The 16,693-nt window shown below is 42.1% G+C and overlaps 1 protein-coding gene across 2 annotated transcripts in view; it reads left to right on the top strand.

The window, feature by feature from the left end:
- The window catches only part of insrb (insulin receptor b), an 85,595-nt gene that overhangs the window by 14,644 nt on the left and 54,258 nt on the right, over positions 1-16,693 (top strand). For both annotated transcript variants that reach the window (XM_031307127.2, XM_036007287.1), the window contains one exon: positions 9,891-10,439. In XM_031307127.2, coding sequence (XP_031162987.1) covers positions 9,891-10,439 — 549 coding nt within the window. The remainder of the gene's footprint in view (positions 1-9,890; positions 10,440-16,693) is intronic.

Below are 16,693 nucleotides of genomic sequence, written 5' to 3'. Positions count from 1 at the left end.
TAGCTGCCACCTGGTTTAATGCTAGACAGGTCCGGTTTCATGCTAAGCTAACATGCGGCTGCCCTCTGCTACAGTCAAAGGCAGAGGCAGGCTGGTCCCCAGGCCACAGGGGGCTTCACTCTCACCTTCTAAAACTGCCAGTGTGATCCACTTTCTCACTGCCAGCAAGCACTGGGCTAACCAGCCAGCTACTGTTAGTTAATGCATATTAAATTCTCTGCAGGGAGCACAACTCTAAAAATAAAAGAAGAATCTGTCTGAAATTGTAGCTACACTATAACCGAGGCTGCAGCTGTGGTTGCTCACTGAATACTGGAGATGGCAGTTTCTGTCAGAGATAGCCACTAACATCGGTATGACCTCAGTTGCACCGGTCATGCTCAAGTAATTCTTGAACGGCACTTATGGTGATCTTATTCTGTGCTAATTCCACTTCATTTTTGACAGGGAGAGGGAGTAAAGATGTGAAAAAGAGACATATGATGACGTGCTAAAATTGCAGGGAGTTGGAGTTAAATTTGCCAATATTTCCGCTGTCTTTAGAGTAACAGAATTAGTACCAATTGGAAAAATGTTTGCTTTTTTGGTCACATTCATTACAAACAATACTTATGATTTAGAACCGTCCTGGCCAATATTCCTATGATCTAAGCAATATCTGCAAGGAAAGTAAAAGGAGGGAGGTTACACGGATGATCACACTGTTGCAAGCAAACTGCATAAGGATTCAGTGAACTGCGAACAGGTGCGCGTGCCAGAAGGAAGCGCGAGTGCAGGATTTAACCAATCATCGAACTTCCACCTACCAATGAATCGAGTGCTAGCCAATCAGATGCAAAGTAGGGCGGGTCTTTGCCGAAATGCGAGAGTGCGGTGCCGGTGTGGTCTCCGTGGTAACGCGGCAAAAAAAATGGAGGCTGTCGGTACACGATCCGTTCTGCCTGCACGATCCGTTCTGCACATGCGCAAAATGTTCGCGCATGCGCGGTTGTACGAGGATTTACGACACTGCACGATCTGTTCCACGCTTCCGGTCGACAGCCAAGCTAACGTTAGTTTAGCTAACAGCTAATTCGGCTAACTGCTAGCTGAGACAGCATGTAATAACTTTAAAAGACCCTCAAAATAAAACTTGAAAATAAACGTTGACATATATAACAGCTGTTACATCAGTTCTACTTTACTTGTGCTCATTTAAAATACAATCACTCAATACTTGTCTTTATTGTTATTACTGTGAAGTCTTAATTTAGCTGTAGCCTGCTTTTCCCATTACGTTTGAGTTAACGTTATTTTAGACTGAATCTAGCTGTCAGCTAGCGGTTAGCCGAATTAGCTGTTAGCTAAACTAACGTTAGCTTCCCGGTGGAGGCTAGCCATAGGCTAGCGTGGAACAGATCGTGCAGGTCGTATGGATAGGTAAAACAGTATTATCTTGCGCATGTGCAGAACGGATCGTGCAGGCAGAACGGATCGTGTACCGACAGAGGCAAAGTTTATCAAACTTGGAGCATGTAGATACAGCTTTAGTTGAGAAAGTAGTTAAAAACAAATGGAGCTGGGCATGAATAGAGGACAAGAGGTAAAGGGTGGAGACGGTAAGCTGTTTAGCACTTTGCCTCAAATTGAGGGAGCCGGGTGCTTGCTTCTGCAGCGCATGTTGAAGGAAGATACTGTACGGCAACAGCGGTAAGAAAGTGATTGCTAGTCATTAGATGCTAGTCACAAAGCTTCGGTCCGTGCACTCTTGTCATACGAGTAAGTTACCGGCAACGACAGCTACCGCTACCACTGCGACTGTTCCTTCACTGCCCGACCGTGATACAAACAATATGTGTGTGCACGTTGATAGCGGAACATGATTTGTCATTAACGATGGCCATTGTGTAAAAGCGATCTGAAGCCCAAACTGCCTTGACAAAGCTGTCTGTTTGGAATCAGCATGGCAGGTATTTAAACATAACGGCCTTGTCCCAGAGTTTAGACGTCTAGCTATATGAAAAGCTAAACAATGCAAAGTTTTTAATAAATGTAAATAAAGCAGCAAATATCAACATGGACAAAATCATGAATGTACTAATTCGCTTTTTTGATGATGACCTGGCCAAAGTAACACAACATCTAGAAAGTTTTGTTTTCACAATGATTCATTGTAGGATTATGATATTATTGCAATATGTAAATCTACATTGACTCTTAATTTAACATATGGTTGGAAGAAGTAAAAATGTATCCAAAACTTTTTAGTTTTTAAAAATGATGACTTATTATTGTGTAATGTCAGAAGGACTAATTGGTTTGCCAGTCAAATTAACTTTAAAAAGTTTCAGGCTCAGTTTTACTTTAAGCCCTGCTCATGGCTGAAGTTAAGTTTCATCAGCTCTCCCCAGGTTGGCAAAAAATGCATCTCAAAATGCATCAGATTGATGCTCTATGGAATATTTTAAATTTTCTTCCGGGGGAGCATGCCCCCGGACCCCCCTAGAGGGGTAATATCCTTCTCACCTTTTTCACCCCTGACCCGTTTTCATGCCTGGACATATACTGTGTCACTATATAGTACTCACACTGTATATGCTCAGGGTGTTTTTACATATGCAGCCTACACTATTACTATTTACCTCCATTTTGCTCCTAAAGGGTTGTGTGAATAAGGAGCTTATGCCACAATATCATAGTCAATGTCAGTTACAGCAACTGGACTTCATAAGATGTGGTAACATTAATGCTGCTTCAATTTAGGGCTGAACAATATATCGTTTCAGCATCAACCTGGCAATGTACACATGTGCTGTAGTCACATGCGTACATTGCAATGTAATAAGGCAAGTTAGACGCACCATCGTAAACTAAGGAACCATTTTACTGATTGATAGAAAATGAAAACATCAATCAACATCATCAATGAAAATCAAAATTCACTTTTCTTGACCAATTCTAAAAGTAAACCGTCAGTTCCTTTTAATAAATACCGGCCTAATACTGGCCTTATTTAATTACAATTGGGTAAATGATTTCACATGCATTCATCCAGCACAACAAAAGAGCAATCACAGTCATTCTTAGAGCAGACTGAAGGTCTTATGTAGAGTTTGGTGTATAACTTTTAATGTTACAAAAATAAAAAATACTCAAAGAAGAATTGTTGTTTTTTTTGTTTTTTTTAATTCCGACTAATATAAATATCAGTGTTGTCATTAAGCACTATCCTGTTCTGGCATATTGCATTATGCTCTATTGTCTGTGTATGGAGGATGGACCAGTATTGATGGTGGTGTTTGAATGGTCACATCATAATAAAATAACATTCAAGCATCCCAAGTGTAAAATAACATGCAGGCATTGCTTGTGTGAACAACAGAAGCGCTGGCCTTCACTCGAACAGTTTGGGCAATTTATTCAGTTACTGTTACAGCACGAATGTGTGAAAAGAAGACCTCATAACTATTCAAGCAGCACATAGAGACAAATGTCTAGATGGTGTCTTTTTAGACTTGTTATTAAGAGAAGGGACATTTCTGAGGATGCATTTCCTCAAAATTGTTAATCTCCTATCGAGGACTTAAACTCATTCACCTCGCTCCATCTCCAAGCTTTTTCCTCTGCTGTTTCTGTTTGTCTGACACCCCTCCTCCTCCTCTTCTCATTCCTGCTGCCAAATTAAGTGTCAAACAGACAGGGAAGGCGGGTGGATGGCCCACATTTCTCCGATAGAGATCCACAATATGGTGGGAAGTATGCCATTTTGCATAGACTCATTAAACATGTTCAGTAAAATTGGAGCTAATTGATCTGATCTTATAAAATTCAGCCTGGAGACCGTCAGGGCCTGGGCATTTACCACTCTGCATCAGCATTAAAGCGCTTCTAAGTTCACCAATCGTAAAGGGTTCATCAAGTCTAGATGACGCTGCACTGTCAATAGAAGGAATCTCTAAGGAGTTGAAAAATTGTTCATACTGTGTCTCATCAGCTACACATTCAGGGGTGTATAACATGGCATAGAAGTCTCTGAAAAGCTTGTCGATTACCTGTGAATTAATAGTTGTCCCATTAGTAGTACTTATCTGAGTAATATGTTGTGATGAAGATGCTTGTCGGTTAGTTATGACGTGATTTCAACAGTGATTCTGACGTTGAATTCAGCCTTTTTCACGAGTAATTCTTTAGAAACCACACATTTTGACTGACGTTCTGATATATCTCTAGCGAGGCTAGTACTTTTCTCAGAGGTGATCTTTTTCTGATAAGCAGAGTAAGATATTACCTCTCCTTGCAGGTAGGCTTTGCATGCCTCCCAGATGGCCGCTGCTGATGTATCTGGGTTTAAATTAATAGAAATGAAAAGATCAGTGCGATCAGTAAGAGTCATAACAAAGTTTGGGTCAGAAAGCAATAAAGAACTGAAGCGCCAGGGGGAACGTGACACAGATCTACCAGGAAGAGAGCTGTCAACAACCACTGTTGCATGGTCTGATATCACAATGGGGTTGTAGGAGCATGAACTGACAGATGGGAGCAGTTTGCGATCAATGAGAAAGTAATCAATGCTGTAGAATGGTCCATGGACAGGGGAGAAGAAAGAAAACTGTCTCATACCAGGATTGAGAAAGTGCCAGGCATCTGTGACTGCATATTTCTCCATAAACAATTGAATTATTTTTGATGATTTGGATAGAACAGAGGGCTTATTGGACGATCGATCAAGCGAAGGGTCAAGACAGCAATTAAAATCACCACCAAGGAGGAGTTGGTGAGCATTCAAGTCAGAGAAAGAGGGAAAAAAAAAGTTCTCGAAAATCGTATCGATTATCGTGTCCCAGTTTGGGCCATACACGTTTGCCAAAGTCAGGCTATTTCCTCGTATTTTACCTGTGACGATGACATAGCGCCCATTCGTGTCAGATGCCACTTTGGTCACGGAGAACGGCACTGATTTGTGAATAAGAATTGCAATCCCCTGGACCTTACTTGAGAATGAGGAGTGGTAGAGTTGGCCCACCCACCCCCTCCGGAGCTTAAGGTGATTTGATGGCATAAGGTGAGTCTCTTGTAAAAAGGCTATTTTAGTGTTTAAATGTGTAAGATGGTTAAACACTTGTTGTGTTTGACAGGAGAGTTCATACCCTTAGCCAAGAGCGGGCTGGCCATCTGGCATACCGGGCACTTTCCCAGTGGGCCGACGTGCTTTTTGGGCTGACCCCCGACGCTGTTTCAACAGGTCCGGGCTGTAGTCATCATAGAGGCGGATCTTGTGGCCATTATAGAGCAGCTCACCTCGTTTGCGAGCCTTGGGTATAACCAGTTCCTTGATTTGAAAACGGTGGAACCGTATGATGACAGGTCGTGGTCGCCCATCTGGAGCAGGTTTGGGTGCAAGGCTTCTATGAGCTCGGTCTCGCTCAGGGAGAGAGCCAAGCACCTCCGTGCCAAAGACGTCCACAAGTAGTTGGGAGAAGAAAGCAGACGGATGAGTGCTTTCAGTGCCCTCAGGTAGGCCGATTAGTCTTATGTTTTGCTGTCTGCTGCGACCCTCCAGGTCAGCCACTTGGTCCTAAGAGACGTGTTCTCACGTTGCATGGCAGAGCACACTTTCTCCACTTGTTGGAGGCGGTGATCAGTGTCTGTGGCATTTTCTTCCAATAAAGAAATTCGTTGCCCATGGTCTGCGACCTTGGTGTGTAGTGTCCAGTGTGGAAGTCAGTGAATCAAACGATGATTTAAAGTCAGCAGCAAGCGCCATTCTATGTTCCTCCAGTAGTGAGCTAATCTCTGCCATGCTAATGCTAGCCAATGACGACGAAGGATTGCTCTTGTCTGGTTTGCTCTTAAGTTTGGACATTGCGAAGTTGCCAGTATGGTCAACACTTGTTTTAAAACCTGATGCAAAAGAGTAGAATGACAAAGGGCTAGCATAAAAAGGTAAATGAAAAGCTTGGTTGTGGGAGCGAGCTGCGCACACGTCTACTTCGCCCGCTGCATTCCGGAAGTCCCAGTCGACGCTCTCTTATTCCATTCTCTGCTCCGATACAGACCTTGTCCCCCCCCCCTTCCTTCCTGGCTCATTAGTGGCTGATTGGCCAGTGAGAGCACCAAGCTGTCTGCTTATGGGTGGTCCTCAGTGGGAGGGTGGGCTTTAGGGGGGTCACAGTCATTGTCCACCATAACCCCTGCCCACACAAGATCTGCCAGGTTTTTTTTTTTATATGACGTGCTGTTTAGTCTGTTTAGTCACAAAGTAAATTAAAACAGCAGTTCACAGTATAGTCTTTGTGTCTTTTTTCTTTCTTTAGATGACAAAAAAAATGAAAAAATTGTGCAGCAGGTGTCTTCCTTTTTCATGCCATTTCTCTCTCCCTGTTTTTGTCTCATGTTCTCCTTTCACACATCCAGTCATAAGCTCAGTTTGTTGAGTGTTTTATGTTGTAGTTGAACATTGTTGTTTGTGGCCAGTAGGTAGCAAACTCTCCCCCCTCCTCTCTCCCGTGTGTGTGTGTGTGTGTGTGTGTGTGTGTGTGTGTGTTGCTTGTCATGTAACAGTGGTCCATAGCGGCCTTCCATTCATGCATGTGATCACCAACCGTCCTGCAAGTCCCTTACGTCACCCTGCGTTCCTGCCTGGGCTCAGGTTACACTTTCACCCCTCTCACTCCCCTCCCATCATTTCCCTGCCCCCCTTCACCCCTTCATCTTCTTCCCCTTCTTTTGCCCGCGACCCATCTCCCTCTGACTCAATCTCCCTATTCGCGCTCTTTGCCTCTCCTGTGTCCCCATGCTTCTAAACCTGGGAGGAGAGAGGGAGGAGATAGCTCATTATTTTAAAGACACAGTGGCTCTCGCAGCCAACCCCTGACTACATAACAACCCTTCCTCCACTCCTTTACTCTCCTTCCTTCTCCTCCCCTCTTCCCCATCTGCCCCCGATGACCCACGCCCGCGCCCCCAACCCTCCCTCCCCCCCTCCCCTCACTCCTTCCCCTTCTCTCTCTCGTTCCTGTCAGTCGAAAACAAGACTCCATTTTGCAGAGGGAGCTCCCAGCAGCACTGTACTGCTTCCCCTCATGGCCTACTAACATTTCTTTGTGTCAATAAAGCTTCTCCAGCAAGAGACATAGATATGTGCTAGCCTGTTAGCATGCTGTGTGAAGAGAAAGACCCCATAACATATTTCTTACCTGCAGTTAGAAAAATACATCTATGTGAAAAGGTCATGTGTGTGTCCTCTTGGTGTTTTCTTGAAGATCATTATGGGCAGAGGTTAGTTGCACCCTGGCCCTGTTGGTGTTGCATAACGTAGTTTGTTATGTTGTCGTGTTGCACAATAGGTATCCGGTTAGTGCTGCAGACTGACAGCGAGTGGGTGGCTTGTAGGCCTGTGTGATGTGTCCAGGAGATAAGGCAGGAGGGCAGAGAGGTGTAAGGTTGCTGTTATCACTGGTAATAACACCAACTGCCACATAGTGGAGGAAGAAGTGTTTTGGTTTCTGATAGTATGTGTCTAATAAAGAGGGTGCGGCCAGGGCAAAGTGGCTAGCTTGTGTGAATGAGTAGCTGCTGTTGTTTCAAACTCTGCCTTATCTGATGAGATGCTCAACAGCTGAAATTGATTTATCATTTTATGAGTTGCTTTTGGCTGCTGGCAAATCTGGCTGCAGGTGTGTGTAAAGTTGAGCTGGCTTTGGCCATGTTCACACTAATGTGGATACATTTAAATACTCCCATTTAAATGTTTTTGATTGATGGAAGTCATTTCATTACACGGTGAACGACGGACAATAATGATCTTGTGCCCGCGTGTTGCTGTCTGACCTAGTTGTCAATTAATGAATGAATGTTAACTTTTCATGTTTGTGTCAAAAATAGACTGTCTAACTAGAAGTGAGAAGGGCTTTATTTGATATTAAACTGTAATTTATTTATAATTTATTGTATCACTTTATTACAGAACTCCTGCTGGTTTTGAAAGATATTGACAGATTACCCTTGATCAGTCAAAACTTTGCTGCATTGTTTTGGAATAGGGCTGTTGTAGTAAACAGCATGGTTTTATTTGGCAGTGTAGTGATAACAGGCTTTATTGGCTCCTTTCCATTATAAGACATTGATGTGCTGCCGGTCAGAGTTTGTACCTTGACTGTTGACATGTTTGTCTCACTAACCATTAACAGAATGGGAAGTTAATAGGTAGCTTACACCTGGGAAATGATGACGGTCAATAACAACTCAATGGAACCAAGTAGTCCACTGCAATGAATTTAGATTTTTGCTTCTATTTTAAGATGCATGTTGTAGTGTGATTGATTTTGTTGTTGTGTGTGTGTGCAAAGTGGTAGTGGGGGATTAAGCGTAAAAATGGGGAACATAGCGAAAGGTGGTGAGCAGATGGGGTTCACACCATTTAGATGCATGGAAGGCACATAGAAGACACATCCATTGGATCACTTCTGTGATCCAATCGATTGTGTACCCTACATGCACAATCACCAGGCCCCTTTTCAATATTTTAGTTTTTACAAATTGAACTTGTATCCATGACAGATATTCACATTTGGTTAACAAAATGGGTCTAATTTTGAATGTGATTAGTTTCCTACAAGGCATTCTTTTGTCGTTCTCTCTCTCATGCAAACGTAATCCAATGAATGACGGAGAGAAGTAGCCTAATGTTTGTTTCTCGTAGTGGAAACAAGCCTCTTATGTTTCCTTAACAAACTGCATTTAAATCCAATCTTCTCACATCTGGGTTATTGACCATAACCATATGTTTTTGGCAGTTATGGTATTATGGTTGATATGGTCCATGCATGGTTAAGTCAAATTAGTATTATGTCTCACCACTACCAGTGTAGTTAATGAGTATGGTCACTGAGTGTAAATGGGTGTTTCAACACTGCAGAATTTATGCAAATGTATCCTCTCATTTTAACACCATGTTCAAACATTATCTGTCGCGTCACCTTATCAAGCAGTTAATCATCTCTTCCACTTTAAACAGCAAATCTGTTCACATGAGCTGACACTTTGTATGATTAGATGTTGACGGTCAAGCCTGGGTGATCTGGTACAAAAAACATTCCACCTGTATGACCATCCCTGACCTTCTTTGTTAAGGACAATTCTAAGAAAGCTATAATTTGGAGGAAATGGTTGCACGGCTTTGACAATATGTCACGTTAGCAGTATTGTCGCTTTGTGTTAGTAACTTTGTAAACCTGTTTTTTTTTGTACAAGATTAAATGAAATTTATTTAGCTTCCTAAGAATAGAATGTTGTCATAATGTTGTCATTGTAACACCTGTCTAATATTATTTAAATTATGAGGCATTCTTCAACATGGATATAGAACAATGTTCTATATCTATTTTCTTCACTCCTACCTAATCATTTTCTTTCAATTTCTGAGGAATACATTGGAAGTGTGCATCTTATTATTTGTAGCAAACAGCAGAATGCCTTTTCTCTCTGTACATCTCCTTAAGTAACAGCCCCCTAATGAATTCTCAGAGAGAGAGAGAGAGAGAGAGAGAGAGAGAGAGAGAGAGAGAGAGAGAGAGAGAGAGAGAGAGAGAGAGAGAGAGAGAGAGAGAGAGAGAGAGAGAGAGAGAGAGAGAGAGAGAGAGAGAGAGAGAGAGAGAGAGAGAGAGAGAATAATTTCAACAAAAACAGAACCTTTTTTTTTTTATTAAATTGCATTTGTTTTCGGGAGGGGTTCCTAATAAACTGACAGCTGAGTGTAAATAAACATTTGCTGATCTGCTCTGGTCTCCGGAACAAGGTGTCTAATGTAAAAGTGTTTTAAAATCAAAAATACTTGGATTCATTATTTTAAAAGACTTGTGTTTTAGGCTTATTACTGTTTCTCACATCTCCCTCCTTCCATATCCTTCCAGTCTGCCAGAACAAGGACATCCGGAACAATGTGACCAACCTCCAGTCGTTGGAGAACTGTACCATCATCGAGGGCCACCTGAAGATTCTGCTCATGTTTAAGACCAAGACCGAGGACTTCCGGGGTCTCAGCTACCCAAAGCTGCGAGTGGTGACCGACTATGTGCTGCTGTTCAGAGTCTACGGCCTGGAGACCCTCAGCGATCTCTTCCCCAACCTGACGGTGGTCCGCGGAAACAACCTCTTCTTCAACTACGCTCTTGTGATTTATGAGATGCTGCAGCTGAAGGAGGTGGGCCTCCACAGCCTCATGAATATCACCCGGGGCGCAGTGAGGATCGAGAAGAATCCAGACCTGTGTTACCTGGCCACCCTGGACTGGTCCAAGATCCTGGATACGGTGGAGGACAACTTCATCGTAGCCAATAAGAATGACAGAGAGTGTGGAGATGTGTGTCCCGGCACAGCCCAAGGTCAGACCATCTGCCCACAGAACACCATCAACGGACACTTCAGGGGACGATGCTGGTCACAGAACCATTGCCAGAGAAGTAAGTGTATGTGTTTGAATGTGCTTACAACAGTGGAGAGCGTATGTTTTTTTTTTCCCCCCTCATAGGCTCCCATATGTTTAAAATTAAGTGTGGTTTGCACTTTGAGGATATCATTATCCATAAATCTGCTTAGAAGTAATAGAAAAAAGACCCTCCTTATAACTCAAGAACTTGCCTAAGATACATGTTTTTAAGTTTTCTTTGTTATCAAAGTAACCCAGTGATAATGTATTCAATACATCCATGAGTACATTGCAAACAGAAACTGCTAATACCTGATTTGGCATACTTTAATGGTTCCAATTTGACAAAAAGGAAAGTAATTGAAAGCAAAAAACAGGGCTCAAGTTGTAGCCCACAGCTAACTTACAATATCCATGGCATTATTATACTTCCTGTATGCATCCCCAGCATTTTTGTCCAATTTCTTTAACTTTTGATTAGAAAGTTTATCGTTGTCAGGTGTTTAAACCAGCCAGATTCTCGCCAAATTAAAAAAAGACTAAACATTTATGTATGAAGCAGTGGAAAAATCTCCATATTGAATACCCGTTGTGTGCAGACATGATAGTATAACACCTTTCCAGAATCCATCACGCTGCTCATTGTAAAGTGGTCCATTGAGACACAATTAGAATATGCACTGGAGATTTTTTTCCTCCCAGAAATCAATTGAGACGACTGATGTTTTCATTCCAAATGGTTCATATAATGATTTTTATGATGCGGAGGGTTGCTCCTAATATCAGCAGCCAGGGGTTGTGGACTCCCTCTGATTAGCATTCATTGACAGGAGCATTGTGGGCAAGTGATCTGTAATTATAGGCTCAGGATCCGCTTGATCTGTGAAATGACTCTGTGTTAAGCAAGGGAACTGCAAGCTCAAAGGTAGGCATTATGGGAAACAAAGCCATGACAGAGAGAGTGTTAGAGCAACAGAGTTGATAGTACACTTGTTTGTTAAACATTGTACAGATTTTCTCTCCTTTTAGTAAAGAAGAGCTTCAGGTTTGCTTGGTGCTGCAGCCAGCTGCCAGTATGTCGGCCAGTCAGTCAGTCAGTCTTCCCCTCCTACCATAAACATAGAGAATGGCTTCTATTGTAAGACACACAGAGAGAATGCTTATTATTTTTTGAAGGCGATTATAGCTTGTATTGTTTTTTTTTTTTCTTCTGTCTCTGTGTCTGACAGGCTAGCATTCAAAGCAAAACAACCATGTCTATACTTTAACATTGAGTGTTGCAGCCCACATAAAATGCCAGGTCTCACTGTCGGGAAAGTAGTACAGGAAATGTCTCTTATTGTGTCTCAGTCTTTGTCACACACACACACACACACACACACACACACACACACACACACTCTCACACTCACTTTTTCACGTTTGGATTTAAGCTGATTATTGATTATTAATGTGAATCAATCTGTTAATGAAACTGCTTAAAATGTGCATCCCTAGTTACAGTATAGGTGATTAATTTACATACTCCCATCTCCTGGCAATGTCCAAGACCAAATGCAAGGGACCACACACACACACACACACACACACACACACACACACACACACACACACACACACAATGTGTAATGGTTAGGTTAAAAGTTTCTGATGATACAATTAAGAGCTCAGAAATTCAAATGTAGCTATTCAGCTATTCATCAGAAGCTATTCATCAGAACTTCTTACTAATTTTTTTAAGAGAGCTCCAAAGGTCTCTTAAGGGGGTTAAAGGTAGAATTTAGATGATTGCAGTGCAGAAACGGAGATGAACAAACATCTGTCTGGGACATGTTTTTGAGTGGTTGTACAAAATTCCGTTGGTCATGATGAATTATACATTAGCTAAAGCAATATGTGTAATTCAGAAGTGGTGGTCATTTTAGGATATTATTTTCATTTGATTAGAAAATTTGATAGGATGTTACACCACTTTCCCCCTTTTTTTCCACTTTCTATGCATACTCACTGTGGGCTCTTGCCAATGTGATAAATTCTCCTTAGTGAACCTTTTTACTCCTATGTTGAGCGTTCATAAGTGTAATTCGGAGAAGTTTGACAAATAAAAGCCCTGGACTTGATTTCAAAGACAAATGCCCTGACCATTAAAAAAAAAAAAAGAATGTAGGCTGAACAGAAGTTGGTACGCAGGACGCCAAACAACCTGTTGTACATGTCTCCTTTGCTTCGGATAGGCTGGGGGAGCAGGTATGACGCTGTGCTCTGTGTCACATGACAGGCTCCAGTTTAGTCAAGAGCGGTGTGTTAAAGCAGGAGCCATTTCTAGAACATGATGCAATGGCTGTCTGCCCCTGCGGCAGGGGGAGTGTGTGGAGGCTACACATAGGGATGATATGTATACACTTACTGTAAATGCTTGCGAGTGACCGTGTGTGTTTGTTAAGTGCATGTCCCCACTGGAGGGGAGAGCCGCAGTTCCACATTTCCACAGACATGTTTTAAGCCGACAGCAGCCAAACTCTATTGCTTTTCTGAAATCAGTGCTGTTATAGATCAGAATAATATACATATTAAAGTATAAACAGTATAATTAGTGTGACAGCAATTCTAACAATAACCATAGTGACAGTATTAGTCTTATTAGTGAGTTTTGAAACAGTTTAATACCTATGCGTCTTATTGCTATACAGGCATGTTTCAGCCCCACATGAGATAAAAGAATGAGAGATGTGAACCTCAAGAAAGAGAAATGTGTTGTTTCCCTTGGGTGCTTGTGCAGTGATATACAGTGAAACACATGCTGGGTGGTGGCGTGAGGAAACTGTAGGATCTTTATTTAGAGCTTCTGTGAATAAAAACTCAGTTTACAAACTTAGATGCACACATACACACGTGTGCGGGTGGAGGAACATTAGATGGGTCATTAAAGTTTATGTGTGAGTGGAAACTGTGGGGTTGTTTTTGTTTGTTGTGTATTTACAGAGATCCAGTTGCCTTAGGTAAGAGCCAAGGGAGAGCCTGCATTCCTCTGATTTTACACATGCTCCTTACAAGCAGGAAAACCACTGTCTGTCTGTCTGTCTGTGTGTGTGTGTGTGTGTGTGTGTGTGTGTGTGTGTGTGTGTGTGTGTGTGTGTGAACCAAGACATGTCGTGTTTAACTGTGCGGAGCCCTTAAGTATCTTGTTGGCAATCCAAACAGCCTGGAGAGTGTATAAGATCTGACATTAATTGCCCAGTCTGATTTTGGTTTTGTATGTGTGTGTATCTGACCACACATGTATTTTGTGTGTACATGTGCCTTCTGTATATTTAGAGGTATATATCTGTATATATGTGTAGGTAGCTAGGATGTGGAGGTCAGTCCAGTAGTAGGTTTTCGGTTTTGTCAAGTGCACTCAGGCTGCAATTTTCCCAGCTTTTACAAGCTGTCACCAGTCACTGTGGCTTTATTGCCTAATTGAATGTTGGTGGTTGCTCGCTATTCCTCTTGACAGCAGTATAGTGTAACATGCATTTCGATCATGCTTTATGCAGGGATCTTACAAAAGCCCCAATACATTGGAAACCTTCAATCACAAGTTAGTCTGTGTATGTGGACAAGGATCTGGACTGAATCAGTTGAAATGTCTTTGAGCAGTGAATTCCGACCAGTCCTACACGTGCCATTCTGCAGCTGACCATGCACATGGCTGTCCCTATGGAAAACGGAATGAAAAGAATTGTTTCACAAAAATCACAAGTATAAATAAAAGTTTGCTACTGGTGTTGAAATACCAGATTGGCAAGAAAGGGAACACGTCTAGAAGAGAAGGGGAAGGTTATCAGTTCTGAGATCAGTGAGGTTCATGGATCACCGACACCTACTTTAAATGAGACAGACAGGATGTGTAGGCATGTGGCATACATCCTCTGCGCCCACATGTTTGCACATGATGCATTAAGGATGAGTAAAATGGCATGGGTAGGACTGGTTTGGTTAACACGATGGAAAGCAGTTGTTTTCTATCTTTGACTTTTTGCTGTCTTTGGACTTATTGGTTTGGTTTTTAGGTGAAGGTAGTAGTTCACCTCTTATCTGTTATGCAAAGTAAATGGCCTTTCAATTTTAAGGATGAAGGTTTGTTTTGTCGGTGGGACCTTTTTAAATGGTGTTAAAATGAAACCCACTTCCAAGGAGAGTTTGTTAAATTTGCAAATAATAAATAAAAAAGAAGCAAGAAAGCTGAATTCATAGATGGCGAAACTGTCCTCTATTTAAGAAGAGAGACACATGGCTAGTCAACGCATGCAAAGGCAGATTGCTAGTTTGAAAGCAAGCACCCAAGATCAAGGATTCGATTAACAAATGAAGTAAAGACAGATAAAATTACAGATAGAAAATGAAGCTGGGGTAATATTCACAGATGAGAGAAAGAGGGAATGGGAGCAAACATTCAATCTCCTGTTTAGAGAAGGCTCTATCTGTTCCTGAGGCATGGCACACTGCATTCAGCCTCACAGACACCAGCCAGCACTGTGCTTACACACACACACACACACACACACACACACACACACACACACACACACACACACACACACACACACACACACACACACACACACACACACTCACACACACACACACAAGCAGGAGGAGAGAAAGCTTTTCAGGTCAAAGTTCACTTTTCCTGCGCCTACGTACTTTGTTGTTTGCTGCGATTGTTTTCAGGCTCACACACACAGCACACAGAGGCACAGCTTCACCTCCCAGTGTCAAAAGCCACAGAGGGAAAATGCCCTCTCTCCATTACACGTACCACTTTCAGACCGTCACAGTCACACAGGTTGAACCTGGTGGTCGATCTAAATGGGTCAACGTGCGTCATTCGGCATGGCTTTGTGACCCTCCTACTGACCAGAGTTGAACATGGGTCGGGCTGCCCAGCTCTCTACTGGGGATGGGAATTTAATTTAGTTATTAGCACGTTTAAAAGATATTCAACTAACTTCCAAGCTTTTGTAAAAACCGAGAGACTGAGAGCACACGAGGGTTGAGCAAGAGAAAGAGAGCGTGAGAATAATTGAAAGCGAAACTTTATGGTGTTTACAGTACTGTATGTAATTCTCAGGAACTGGGACTTCATTTCTATGGAGCTACAGCTGTACTCTGTGAGCAGTGATTAACCTGTGACGGCAGTCTATGAAAGCGTATAAAACCATGAACACATGTTCAAAAGACATTTTATCTTATGAAAGGAGTATTAAATGATAGGTTTGGATTTTCTTTGTTGGTCTTAAAACAATACTCACGCCTTCATGTAGCTACGTTGAGAGAGCAACTGTCGCTTCAGCGCTGTCTGAATTTGACAAATCAAATCAGTATATTATTCTTGTAGTTGTGTGTAGGTTTATTGGTTTATTTTATAGTTATGTCCCGGCAACAGATTTACATGAAAGTACCAGGACATATCCTCAGAATGGGAACAAAGTCTGTTGAAACATAAATAAATTATGTATTTAAAAGATTGTGAGAACTCCAGGAACTCGCTGGTCCTGGCCAAGAAATAGCCTCGCACATAACCCGTCACCGTAATACCACAAATTGTTGTTTTTACACTTAGTTTTTTTTTGTGCAGATTATATTTTGTGTTATCCCCTGTTTTCAGTTGTTAAGCTAAGCTAAGCAAAGCTAACGGTTCCTGGCTGTAGCTTCATAATTGCTAAACTATTCCTTTAATACCTGTATGTTGCCATTAAACAGTATCACCATGCTGTTAACATAACATAACCTAATACTCAGCTGGACATTTCCATTAGAGTTTTATTTATCATGCTATCAAATGAAACTGGACAGTCAGTGTGGATAAGCTGAGGGCCAGATGAGAAGGCCAGGAGAGGAGGAGAAGGGGGTGGGCAAAGCTAAATAAACAGAGCAAAACAAACAAGTCAAGTTTCAAGTGTGGCTCCCAGGTACACATGCAGACACACACTCAAAAACCACACACACACACACACACACACACACACACACACACACACACACTCTTTTGCTGAGTGGCAAGTGGCCAAGCTAAAGGCGGCTAAGGCTGAATCCTATTTCTCTGTCTTTCCCCTTCCCCTACCCCTTCATCTTACCCCTAGCCCTTGTCCCTCGAAACAGAGTGGTAAGGGCTAGGGGTGAAAACATACCCCTATGAAATGAGACGCCACTTGGTTACGGTTACGTCATCATACATCATACATACTTAGGTCTGTTTGCAATAAATATTTTTATACACACTGCATGGTGTGTTGTATATCTGTT

The sequence above is a fragment of the Sander lucioperca genome, chromosome 11 (genome assembly GCF_008315115.2).
Source record: "Sander lucioperca isolate FBNREF2018 chromosome 11, SLUC_FBN_1.2, whole genome shotgun sequence".
NCBI lineage: Eukaryota > Metazoa > Chordata > Actinopteri > Perciformes > Percidae > Sander > Sander lucioperca.
This window is presented reverse-complemented; position numbering and strand designations above follow the sequence as displayed.